At 36.2% G+C, this 12,694-nt stretch overlaps 3 protein-coding genes across 4 annotated transcripts; 2 read left to right on the forward strand and 1 right to left on the reverse strand.

Annotated features, from left to right (window-relative positions):
• The first annotated feature begins 433 nt into the window (after positions 1-433).
• LOC127263184 (protein NODULATION SIGNALING PATHWAY 1) lies at positions 434-2,262 on the forward strand. The gene has a single exon (XM_051292203.1). The coding sequence runs from the start codon at positions 611-613 to the stop codon at positions 2,126-2,128; it is 1,518 nt and encodes a 505-aa protein (XP_051148160.1). The 5' UTR covers positions 434-610; the 3' UTR covers positions 2,129-2,262.
• A 1,879-nt stretch (positions 2,263-4,141) lies between these two features.
• On the forward strand, positions 4,142-6,808 carry LOC127262912 (two-component response regulator ORR26-like). Its single transcript, XM_051291779.1, has 5 exons — positions 4,142-4,268; positions 4,866-5,015; positions 5,127-5,534; positions 5,655-5,731; positions 6,323-6,808. Exons 1-5 carry the CDS (start codon positions 4,142-4,144, stop codon positions 6,806-6,808), a joined length of 1,248 nt encoding a protein of 415 aa, XP_051147736.1.
• Positions 6,809-7,077: 269 nt separating this feature from the next.
• Positions 7,078-11,295, reverse strand: LOC127262965 (probable GTP diphosphokinase RSH2, chloroplastic). Of its 2 annotated transcripts, XM_051291844.1 has the most exons (7): positions 10,202-11,295; positions 9,936-10,121; positions 9,110-9,570; positions 8,730-8,888; positions 8,302-8,653; positions 7,823-8,131; positions 7,078-7,587 (listed from the first exon to the last, which is right to left on the reverse strand). In XM_051291844.1, exons 1-6 carry the CDS (start codon positions 10,913-10,915, stop codon positions 7,829-7,831), a joined length of 2,175 nt encoding a protein of 724 aa, XP_051147801.1. In that variant the 5' UTR covers positions 10,916-11,295; the 3' UTR covers positions 7,078-7,587; positions 7,823-7,828. The 2 variants fall into 2 exon arrangements, with proteins under 2 accessions (XP_051147801.1, XP_051147800.1); XM_051291843.1 differs by lacking the exon at positions 7,078-7,587 and having other exon boundaries at positions 7,650-8,131; positions 10,202-11,294.
• Positions 11,296-12,694: the final 1,399 nt, after the last annotated feature.

The following is a 12,694-nucleotide window of genomic DNA, read 5'->3' on the forward strand; positions in this document are numbered from 1 at the left end:
AGAATGAAATGAGTGGTTAGATGATGATGATGATGATGATGATGATGATGATATGAATTAATTAGTTAGACGATGACCAAATTGCATGATGCATGACCACAGCAATACGACACAATACAATTATTATTATTATTATTATTATTATTATTATTATTATTATTATAATAGCCTTAGGCAAAGTCTTACCTATTGCCGTCTGATGACAAATAATTTTGTCTCTTTCTCACAACGACTCTCTATTGTATTATTTTTTGTATATTTATTCTTAAACCCCATCTCTACCCACCCTACCCATTATCTTTATCTCATTATTATTATTATTATTTAATAAATATTTCGAACACAAACGAACACCACAACTTCCAAAATAACAGCCCACCCCCACCCCCACCCCCACCCCCATGCTTTGAACATCAATATCAATATGCTCTTCATTGTCTCATTGTCTCAATTAAATTACTAATTACAAATTTTAAATTAAACACACCATCATCTTTCTAATTTCTCCTCTTCTTATTCTTACATCAATTCAAGATCAAAATCCTAAAACACACAAAATACTTGCACTAACATTATTATTATTATTATTATTATTATTATTATTATTATTATGTCTAATTTCGACGACGATCCATCGGACCACCTCTTCGACTGGTTCGGAGACTCCGCCGTATCATATCTTCCCACCTTCTTCCTCGACGACGACACCGCCGACCACGGCGCCGCCGCCGCCGTCGACACCGGCGCCGCCACTAATTCGTGGTGGGCTTATCCGCAGAATCTTGAACAAGAACTTATGATCGACGCTAATTCTTTTGCTACGGACGTTTCCCTCGCAACAACTCACACTAATTCTTCCAACAAAAGAAAATCATGCGACGACAAAACCCCTCCCAGAAAACCTCCGCCCAACAAGAGAGGCGCCGCCAAGTCCGGCGGCGGCGGCAGCGGCCGGTGGGCGGAGCAGCTCCTCAACCCCTGCGCCGCGGCGATCGCCGCAAGGAATCCGTCGCGGGTACAGCACTTTTTGTATGTCCTCCACGACCTCTCCTCCCTCAACGGCGACGCTAACCATCGATTGGCTTTTCACGGCCTCCAGGCGCTGACCCACCACCTCTCCGGCGGCGGCGCCGCCGCCGGAAACACGTTTTCTTCCAGCAACGCGAAATTTTTCCGGGATTCTTTGATTAAATTTAACGATATAAGCCCGTGGTTCAGAATCCCTAACAACGTTGCCAACACTTCGATTCTTCAGATTCTTGACGAGCAAAATCAGCAGACGAATCTGCACATTCTCGACATCGGAGTCTCCCATGGCGTCCAGTGGCCGACTCTGTTAGAAGAATTGACTCGCCGGACGGGAGGGCCGCCGCCGTTGGTCCGCCTGACGGTGGTGGCGCCTCCCGCCGGAGATAGCCCCTTTGCTGATGGACCTCCGAACTATGATTTCTCCCCGAAGCTCCTGGTCTTCGCTAAGGAGATGAACATAAACCTGCAGATTAACAAGCTCCAAGACTTCCAGCTCCGGGACCTCAGCTCCGAATCCATTGGGTCCACTTCCGGCGAGGCGCTGGTCGTCTGCGCGCAGTTCCGGCTGCACAATCTCAACCACGGCGGCGCACCGGACGACCGGTCGGAGTTCTTACGAGTTCTGAAAACCCTCCGGCCGAAAGGTGTGATTTTGAGCGAGAATAATACGGAGTGCAGCTGCAACAGCTGCGGGAATTTTCCGACGGGGTTTTCGAGGAGGGTGGAGCAGCTATGGCGGTTTCTGGAGTCGACGAGCGCGGCGTACAAAGGGCGGGAGAGCGATGAGAGGAGGATGATGGAGGCGGAGGCGGCGAAGGTTCTGGTGAACGGCAGCGAGATGAATGAGAGGAAGGAGAAATGGTGCGAGAGGATGAGAGGGGCGGGGTTCAGAGGAGAGCCTTTTGGGGAGGACACCATTGATGGAGCTAAAGCTCTGCTGAAAAAGTACGACAGTAATTGGGAGATCAGAGGGGAAGATCAGAGCGGCAATGGCTGTGTCGTCGGGCTATGGTGGAAAGGTCAGCCTGTGTCGTTTTGCTCGCTCTGGAAGGTCGACGAGACCGCCGGCGCCGGCGCCGACTGCCATTTGTATGAGTGAATGAAGCTGTTACAGTGCTTTTCTGTAGCTTCAATTTGATGCTGCTGATTGGTCGTGAGGAAGACGACGATGATTAATGGGCCTCGGGCTCAATTTGGTTGGGCCGGGCCGTAATTTAAGGTTTTTATTTTTTATTTTGAATGACTTGCAAGTGTGTTCACTCTTTTCTTCTTTTTTTTTTTTTTTTTTTTAAGAAAATGGATCCAATAATATTTGAGCGTGCATTATCCATGAAATTCTAAAAAATATTATTTAAAAAATATAATATATAATAATAAAAATACACGAAAATTTCTCCATATTTCAAAATAAAAGTCACATTTTTGTTCTTTTACTATCTACTTTATATGCATTTTTCAATTATGATATTTATATGTATATAATATATATTTAATTTATTCATTAAAACATCAATAATTTAAATAAAATATTACCATACATCTCCTATAATTTATCTAAACAAATACTGTATTGCTCCATTATCTAATTGTTCATAAAATTATTTTAATAATTTATTTTTTAAATAATTCAATAATTAATGGAAGAACTAAACAAACTGCTATTTTCTTAAATAATGCTTACGGTGATTTCAGGTTTGAATTTGTGCAATCATTTGGATTACCAAATATATATTTCCCTAGTCTCAATTCAAAATATTTTTTTTATTTTATTTTAAAATATTTTTTTGAAAAAAATAATTATACATTAAAATCAAAATAGCTTTAACTTTTACTTAAATTACAAATATATGATTACGCGTTCAATTACTTTATACATAAAATAAAATAAAGTCAAATGTCAAAAATATCGAAAATTGTTACCAAAGGCAGCTTTGAATTGGAATAGATGGATTGTAATGATATTAATTTCATTTAAGCTACTTACTATTATAAATTTTCAAATGTAATCAGATCTACATAACAATATTGTCTAATTACTAAACGTGTTTTGCTAGAATAATTAATTAGTTGACAAAAGTAAAAAAAAAATAGTATGAAATTTTATTTTATAGATAAAGTAACATTGATTGCAAATTTGAAAAAAAATAAACATGGCAATTAGAAAACATTTTATATTTCATTATTAAATAATGCGATGATATGTTTAATTAGTATTTTGAAAAAAAAAAATAAAATAAAATAACTATTTAATTTTCAAGATTAATATAATAGAAAAAAAAAAAGATTATTAGTATAGTTTTATGGAAAGCTGAAAATAAAATGTTTGAGTTTTTTTTAAAAAAAAATAAATAAATAACTCAGTTGAAATAAAGAAATTATATTCTCAAGTAATCCAAAATTTGATTAGGAAAATCATCTTATTTAATTATTAGCAAGCTATAATTCACACTAATTTATTAGTGTAGTGTTAATTTATTAAATTTCATTCTTAGCAGCAGTATAAGGAAAATTGGTGATTAGTGTAATAAGGAAAATTGCAATTTTAGTTTTGTATATATGCAATTATTATTTTTATCCTATATATTTTTTTAATACTATATATGATATCATATTTTGATTTTTTTATATTTTATCTTTAAATAATAATATTTTTAAGTAAATATAATGACTTGATGAAATATTTTAAATTAAGCAGACAACTATACTAATAATTAGAAAAATGGCTTCTTGATTACATACACTCATCATATATAATTTAATTTATTAATCCTATTTTAAAATTATTATATATAGATTTTTGTTTCTATTTTCATATTTAAAAAGTGCATGTGAACCAAACCTCAGGCGTTACAAATACAATTAATTCTTGAATTAATTATTAACTACTTTTACCAAAATAGTTAAATACACCAACTCATCAAATATATATATATGTCATTCATAATCATTATCATCGCCATTGTCCTTCCAATTATTTGCTGATACTGCCATAGGTTTGTTTGGATTTAATTACCAATTATTTATTTATTTGTTTTCATTGATTTTAATTAATTTCTTGTCACAAAAATAACTATTTCTTATGGATTTTTGAATTGATAAAGGTAAAAATAAAATGGGTTCACCGTCGTCTTCTGATTCTTACCTGACATTGATGGAACAAATTCATGTGATGGTTGTGGATCATGAGCCTGAAGAACTTCTTAGCACTGCCAATATGCTTGAATTATGCCAATATAGAGGTATATTTATTTATTTATTTATTTTATGATAATATTTAATCATTCAAATCAACTTATATATATATATATATATCTTGATTATCGATTGTTTATGTTTGTTCATAGATTTGATTCTTGCTTATTATTGTGTTTGTATTATCTATTGTTGCTCGAGCAAATAAAGAGTCGGAAATAGATCAGTTAGGTGTGGTTTTATTTTGTATCCTATGTGCGCGCGTAGATGGGAACTTGATTTCCCGCGATTTATATTACCATTAAATAATCGACAAAAGTTAGATATGATCGATTTATTCGTTGCGGATCTAATGCGCTAAGAAACTTATTAGTCCTCTTTCACATTATTGAAATAAAAAAGGTATGTAATATTTTTAGGCATGTAAAATTTTTTGGTAGGTAGATAGGATTATGAATATCTTTTTGGAAGATTTACATTAAAGTGAGTAATTATTACCACAATACATTTTTTTGTGTGTGTGATTTATTTAAATTAAATAATTGGTGAGATTTTTAATTAAATATATCTTTAACATAAAAATGTATAACTTTGTTGCATACATATATATATACACATCTTTTACTCTCGATTGTTTTGATTAGTTACTATTGTCGAACTTGCTTCTGCTGGAATAACTACACTGATGAATGGAAGTCAAAAGTTTGATATTATTCTGATGGACATAAACTCCCCCGATCTCCATGGCTTCAAGCTCGTCGAGCAAGCAACCAACATGGGCATCCCCGTCATTGGTAACTTACATAATTAAATTTGTCAATATTTAATTACTTACTTATATTTCGAATATCGTACTTATTACATATATGTGTGCATACATACTCGTGTATTTTGTTGTTACATAGTAATGTCCGATGCTGCCAATGCGCTCATAGCCTCAAGAGCTTTACAAAATGGAGCCCTTCTTTGCATCAAGAAACCAACTACAATGGACGTGTTGTCGTTCTTATGGCAATGTGTGTTGAAGAAGAAAATAAATGAAAATTTGAGAACTGAATGTAGGGAAATCGAGCCAAATGCTAATAATGTTGCAAGTGGAGAATTCAATATGGTGGCAGTAAAGAACAACAAGGGCAAGAAGAAAATGAAAGGAAGAAAACATAACAATACTAACGAAGAACGCGAAGAACATTTAGAAAATCAAGAAATTTTGAAAAACAACGATGATAACAATAAGAAAAGACCCGTGACAGAATGGACACAAGAATTACATGAAAAGTTTGTCGCTGCGGTTGAAACACTTGGTGAAGGAAGTAAGGATTTCTTCTCTCTTTTTTCTTTTTTTATTTATTGCAAACACTTACCATGTCTTTTTTAATATTATATGATTTATGCATGTTTTGATTTGATTTGATGATTTATACATGTGATAGAGTGTTTTCCTAAAGAGATTCTTGATCTAATGGATGTTCCCGGGCTTACAAGAATGCAAGTCGCCAGTCATCTTCAGGTTTAATTCCTCTATCATTTTGTTCTTATTTAATTTTTCTGCAATTTAGACTATATTTTTTTTGAAATATATTTACAATATCATATTAAACAGTATTTTAATAAAATATCTAAACAAATTATAGATATTTTTTTTATGACATCCATCTTTTATTTAAGTTATATATAGGCATTGTTTTTAATGAAATTTTCAATTTGTTTACTATATAATTTACACTATTCACCATAAAAGTATATTATATATATATAATATCATATCAAATTATTATATACAAATTTATAAATCCAAATAACGCACATTTAATTTGTAATCGATTTCTTTAATGTCGAATCATACTTTGAAAGTTTTTGAAGAATTTTAATGATTTGATATTTTGTGAAAAAAAAAATATATTTAATATGATATTTTTTAAAAAATGAATAATATCAAATGATGGGATATTACGCAAACAGCACTTAAAATCTTTTAGAAAAATGAAGGATAATATAAATACAAAAATTGGCTAAGCAATTTTATATTTTATATATATATATATATGAAGGTTGGATTTGATGTTGTATTCTCATTCATCTGTCTGAATTCAATTTTCAGAAATGTCGGAACAACAACTGGCGCCCACCGGAGCTGAGGAAACCGCCGCCGATGCCGGAGCCGGAAAATGTCCAAGCGGCGTCCGGCGACGGAGCACAGGGAAAGTCGAGAAGGTTCGGAAGCATGCCCCGACTAAAAAAACCGGCGCCGGCTTACGGACATGTCCAATTAATCCAGCTGGCCCGGCCTGAAAATGCTGTCCCTGTGATGACTCTCGCCCCCAATTATGGCGGCTCGTCGTCAAACCCGCCGCCGCTGTCTGAAGATCACAGCTTCTTCTCTTTCCAGGACATGGACTGTTGTCTGGTTCAGGGCCTCCCTGGATTGCAATTGGCGGCGCCGCCGTCTGCCCCGCCGGCCGGCTACAGCTATCAGCACTTCGATCCGCAGATTTATCAGAATGCTGGCGGTGCAGCACAGTGGGAAGCTTCTGGAAGCTTCGGGAACGATGATCCTGCTGCTGCAGGGAACCATGGCGGCCATTAATGGAAGTTCTTGCTTCAGCAAATAATAATAATAATAATAATAATATTGAAGACTTAAGGTTTAATTTGGACTGGTTTTTTTTGGTTGGTTTATGGTTTATTTTAAATTTGACAGCTATATATGACCTTTGAACCATTTTTCAAATAATGTTTTGGATCACTTTTAAGTTTTAACCTTTTTGGACGGCTGTTTAATTTACTTTTTGCCTGCATCAAAATTCAATCTTTCCACATAGATGTTCTTTTCTTTCCCAATCAATCTTCCTCATCTCATTTCTTTCTCTATCTATCTCTATCTCTATAAATATAGGTTTCTAGTTTTCTTGTTCCTTTGATCTAGTTAAAGGCAACAAGAAAACCAGCCAACAATGGAGGTTTTTTCTTGTCATCAACATTTGAACAGCTCCTCACCGAGGGCAGTGGCCATGGTTCTAGCCCTTGTATCAGCCATTGTTCTGTCTCCGGATAATCGGAGCCGCCTCGAGTCGCGGTGGAGTTCTAGTGGTATAATGTTGCCTGTGGTGGTGGCAGGGTTGATACTTGCCATTAAAACCATCACTGGTTCATCTCAGAACAAAGGGTCTTCGTCTTCTTCTCATTTCCAGTCTATAGACAAAATTGAAGATGAGATTAATGGTGGTTGGTTGTTGAGTATTGGGAGTTCCTCTTGGGGTCTTGCAGGTATTTTGATCTTGCTTTTGTTTGTGATCTCCTGCCAGAATTCTGTACAACACTTCTTCTGGAAATAGCCACATTTTCATCGATCTTTTTTCAAATGGTCTGTGTTGTACCGATCATATTTATATACATATATATATATAAATCGAATGAAATCGATCTCATCAAGGCAGGAAGCAGAGCAATTCAATTATATGCACACATTTTGATATTAGGAACAGTACAGTGAAAGATGAATGTCTTGCAGAATGTATATTTATGTACAAGATATATGTGCGTGTATACATAGATATATGTATTTGTATGTATGAACCAAGTAGCACTAGCAAAGAATGACCTGGGGTCACGTTCTGAAGCTTGCCCTGGAAGGTGCTACTGCAGTTGATAGAGTAAGGCCCCGGTCGTACATCCGCTGGATTTCCTCCCGGTATTCGGTCAGGGATTTATCCGGTATAGTCGGGGTTAGTTCCACCACATCTCCCATTTTCAGCTTGCAGGTTGGGTCGCTGACAGGCTTGCGGTTTAGCTGTGGCCTTAGATCCTCCTTCACCGGAAACCCGTATGAAATCCATCTAGAACTGCCTCGGCCGGCTGTCTCCAACAGATCCATCACCGATGAATTTGCTGGAATCTCCTGCACAGACATCTGCAAGTCGAAACAATGGGAGTAAGGTGCCACTCACCTTAATTAATTCACAAGAAAAACCATTCTCCAAGCTGTAAATTCGGCAGATTTAGCATCGGTGAAGAACAAATCTTATTCAATTTCAATGAAGATAACAATTTTGACCTAGATATTAAGGAGCACGAACAAACCTTATCATTTTCAATGAGGATAACGAAGATGGGCCCATCAGTGTCGCAAAGGGGTTTGCAAGAAAATGTGCAGTCCTTGGAATGCGTAGGGAATGTGCAAGGTGGCTTCGTGGAATCGACAATCCCAACGGATGAACTGTCTTTGCTCATAGTTTCACACTGCCAGGTAATAACCCAACGTGCCCACTCGACCATCTGAAGAACAAACGAGGAGTGTTTGCATTCACCTTCCTTGTACCTCCAGTGTGCAGCAATGCCATATTCAGCTTGCAGATGCATTTCTTTTGTCCGTATCTGAACTTCAAGTGGTAACATACCATCACCTGCAACCACTGTATGTAGAGACTGGTACCTGCAAATATTATCCTAGATTACGAATAAGGAGCAGCTAAACATGGGAGACAGTGCTTTTGCACAGAGCAGCATACCCATTAAATTTGGGACAAACAATGTAGTCCTTAAATCTCCCAGGTAGTTCAGGCCATAGCTGGCGGACGACTCTCAGAGCGTTGTAGCAATCTTCTTCAGTTTCAACTATCAACCTTAATCCATGGATATCATGAATTTCATCCATGTTCAACTTCTTCCTGCAGAGTATACCACCAAAATACATCATGAGAACAATTCTACCACACAACAAATTTTTTCACAAAAAGTCAAAAAGACAGAATGCAATTGTCGTCAATGGAGACTACAGAACAAGTAACTATGTTAATTTAGGAACCAAACATGATTTTGTCTGTGCACCATTTAAAAGAACTATATAATCATGTATGATAAAAGAAAAAGGCAAAAAAAATTGACATACTTCAACATTTTCGAGTAGATGCTGTACAAGCTTTTATGCCGGCCTGACAAGCTGTTGTAGAAAATTCCTTCTGCCATCAGTACATGCTCCAGTTTCTTCAATGAGGAGGTTATTATGGACTCATCAAAAGATTTAAACAACTTGGAAGCCAATTCTTGGTGGTGGTCTGGATTAAGATGTTTGAAACATAAATTTTCCAGCTGCACTTTCCAGGTGGAGATACCCAATCTATTGGCCAGGGGAACAAAAATTTCCAATGTTTCCTTTGCAAATCTTTGTTGCTTAATCAAAGGCAAAGCTTCCAATGTCAGCATATTATGCACTCGGTCAGCAAGTTTAATTAGAACAGCTCTAGCATCGGTCATTGCAAGGAACATAGTGTGCAGTCGATCTGCCTCCACAGTTTTATTGGCTGTGTTGTTATCCCTTGCAAGCTTGCTCAATTGGCTCAGTTTAGATACCTGGCATGAAGACGAGAATTTAATGTTCTGGGGATCAACTGCAGTCATAAAAAGTCGCAACAACCGTACTAAATAAACATCCTGACTCCACATAAATTGTTCTTATTCAATCAAGAAAAGGCCATCAATGAAACCTCAGCACAAAAGCCAAAAATGCTCATCCATTGCAAAACGAATTCACATATGGATCATTACACAAATACACAATCATAGAATTAATAGCCGTAACAAATTCTCTACCTGCCACCTACAGGAAATAACTCATTTTATGCTCAAAATTGAATTAACAGGTTATCTTTGACTTGCATCTTATACCACAGAATCAAGAAAAGCAGCTAAAACGCGAATGACAAGAATTTACGTACCCCCTCGACCAAATCTGCCACATCAGAGCCAAACAACCTCAAAATATCATCTAAGGTTAAAATTGAATCATCTACAGTATCGTGCAAAAGGCCCGCAGCAACAACTGTCGAATTGGAACCTATGTTTGCCAGAAGAACAGCTGTCTCCACGCAATGGTGCAAATATGGATGGCCGCTCACACGTTTCTGCATAGATCAAATCATCAGAAAGCTCAATTCTAGAATTCATTATGATTGTGTCTTAATAGTACAAAAATGTCAACTACCTGGCCTCTGTGAGCCTTCTCTGCTTCATAAAAAGCCTTGACAACCACCTCGTCCTTAAATATCAAATGCCTAGACTGCGCATTAGAAAGCAAATCCTTTGCATAAGGCGGAAAATCCAACTCCACGAAACTATCCTCCATGTTGAAAGGAAGCTCGTCTGTGGATATCATCGCATTTGAGACCAGAGGCATCTCAAAGTCCTTCACATCCAAATCCAATGGCGACGAATCATAATCCACACAAGAGCCCAACGCATGTCTAACGAATCCGTTAAACATTCCTCCGCTTCGAGACATGATTGAACCCAAATCCGAACTTATTTTCATGGGAGGGCTTCGCGAGCAGGTCCCAATAGAATTATTCAGGCCTTGAAGCACCGAAACCGGACTCTGGTGAGACTGGTCTCGTTTCAAGGAGGAGCTTAACGACGAGTATCGGAAAGAGGACCCCAAGTCCTCCGTCCTATCGTGCCATAATGAACCTAACTCCTCGGCTCCTGTTGAATAGCTCGCCGATTTGACCTGTGGCGACGAGAACAAGCACGATAACCCGCCAATGAAAGGCTTCTGCGACGGCGACGGCGAAGCGGAAGACGACGACGCCGACCGCCCGCTGGTGTCCAATTCGCACGACGCGTGGGAGCTGATCTGGTGCGCCGCGGAACACACGGTGCTAGGTGGACTTGCGTAGAGCGCCATCGGCGAAACCCCCATTAATCGATAATCTTCAAACCTTTTCACCCAAATTTCAGCGCCCAGACCCCACAATTGGCACAATTTACAACAATCCTAAACCAATAATGTTTTCTGCTTCCCTGATTCACTATGTAACATACAAACCCAGAGAGGGGAAAAAAACAAAAACCAAATTTGAAATATCGTAGCTTAAAAACAAAAAACCTGTACACAAATATACATCTGAGGAACAGAAACGAGAATTCAGGTGATTAATTTGGAGGGAGAGAAGAATCTAAGCGTAAGAATAAGCTGAATCGAGTATTGAAATGGAAAACCTCTCGAAGAGGGCTTCGTATTCTTCTTTCTTCTTCTTCTTCCTTCTTCTTCTTCTGTTCTCTCTGATTTTTCCTCGTGCGTTCTATTCCAGCCTCTTATATCAAATGCAATAATAATTTTTAAAAGGAAATTCTCAAAGTGAAAAATCCAATATACCCTCAGAGTTTACCTGAATTACCTGGAATATCGAAATTGTGAATGCAGTATTTCCGGAAAGCGTTGACTCTCAACAAATATTTATATATTTATATTTAGTAGTAATATTTATTTCAAAATAATAGTATTTTGTTTTTTGTTTATTTTATTAAATTAATATTCAGTATATTTGTACGGCCTCCTAAAACTGTGCCGTATGGATCTGTGCATCATTTATTTAAATAAGATTTTATTAATTAATTTTTGGACTACTAACTGGGCAAAATTTGAGGTAAACGAAATTGGACCACAATCTCGTTGGAGGGCAAAATTGTCCTTTCAATAAAAGAAGGATTGAATCTTCCCGTGAATGTTTTTCACTCAAAATTCCAGAATAGCACGAAAACGATGGGTATTATTTTATTTTTTATTTTTTTATATCTATATAAATATACCAGTAAACGACAGGTGGCGGGCGATGGAACATCGTCGGTGCCACGTGGTCGGCTGTGACACTTCCACCTGTTTTACAAACTACTTGCAACTTGCATAGTTAAAAGCTTAAAATTTAATCAGCTCCGTAAATGTATTTTTTAAAATTTTATAAAATATTTTATTATTCAATGAAAATATGTAGAAAAGTTTTTATATTTTTATTATTGAATTTTATATATAATGTTATAAATTGTAATTTTATTTCAAAGTAGTTTAGTGATAATGTATTAATTTTACTAAAAGTAAAAAAATATATTAAACTAAATAAATAAATTGGTTTAAGCGTGCCCATAGTAACTTGAGAATAGCCTCAGTGGATGGCAAAAGATTCTAGATTCTATCCCATCACTTTTCAAGATTCAAGATATTTAATTTTATTTAAAATTTTAAAATACATGATTCTACGTACAATGTGAAACCAACGGATATATTATTTATTTTAGATTGTTAAAAGTTCGGTAGCTAAGTTAAATAAGTCGAATATGAAGGTAAACTTTAACAACTAAGTTTGTTTGCAAACATTGATAGTATTTATAAAAACTTAAAAAGATAATACTCGCTCCGTCCCACATACTATGTCCACGTTGTCGTTTTCGTTCGTTCTACATTTCATGTCACTTTCTTTTTTTGAAAAATAATTGCACACTTTAATTTCATTTTAAACTTTTTAATTTTTTTTTTAAATTTTAATTAAACTAATTAATTATTCTAATCTTAATTTATAATTATTTATATTATAAGATAATTATTTTTACTAATACATTCTTAATTATCTACTAATTACACTCATGCTAAATCATCGTATCGGTACGTGGGACAGAAGAAGGAGTAATAAAAAATAAATTAGAT

Source organism: Andrographis paniculata, unplaced genomic scaffold (assembly GCF_009805555.1).
Source record: "Andrographis paniculata isolate CXL003 unplaced genomic scaffold, ASM980555v1 Contig66END, whole genome shotgun sequence".
In the NCBI taxonomy this organism is placed as follows: Eukaryota; Viridiplantae; Streptophyta; class Magnoliopsida; order Lamiales; family Acanthaceae; genus Andrographis; species Andrographis paniculata.

Excerpts from the sequence above, each read along its gene's own strand:
- LOC127263184 (XM_051292203.1), top strand. The coding sequence starts at position 611 with ATGTCTAATTTCGACGACGATCCATCGGACCACCTCTTCGACTGGTTC.
- LOC127262912 (XM_051291779.1), top strand. The coding sequence starts at position 4,142 with ATGGGTTCACCGTCGTCTTCTGATTCTTACCTGACATTGATGGAACAA. Across the intron at positions 5,016-5,126 it reads CATGGGCATCCCCGTCATTG|TAATGTCCGATGCTGCCAAT; the intron begins GTAACTTACATA and ends GTTGTTACATAG. Across the intron at positions 5,535-5,654 it reads TGAAACACTTGGTGAAGGAA|AGTGTTTTCCTAAAGAGATT; the intron begins GTAAGGATTTCT and ends TACATGTGATAG.
- LOC127262965 (XM_051291844.1), bottom strand. The coding sequence starts at position 10,915 with ATGGGGGTTTCGCCGATGGCGCTCTACGCAAGTCCACCTAGCACCGTG. Across the intron at positions 8,889-9,109 it reads ATCTACTCGAAAATGTTGAA|GAAGAAGTTGAACATGGATG; the intron begins GTATGTCAATTT and ends TATACTCTGCAG. Across the intron at positions 8,132-8,301 it reads TCCTCATTGAAAATGATAAG|ATGTCTGTGCAGGAGATTCC; the intron begins GTTTGTTCGTGC and ends TTCGACTTGCAG.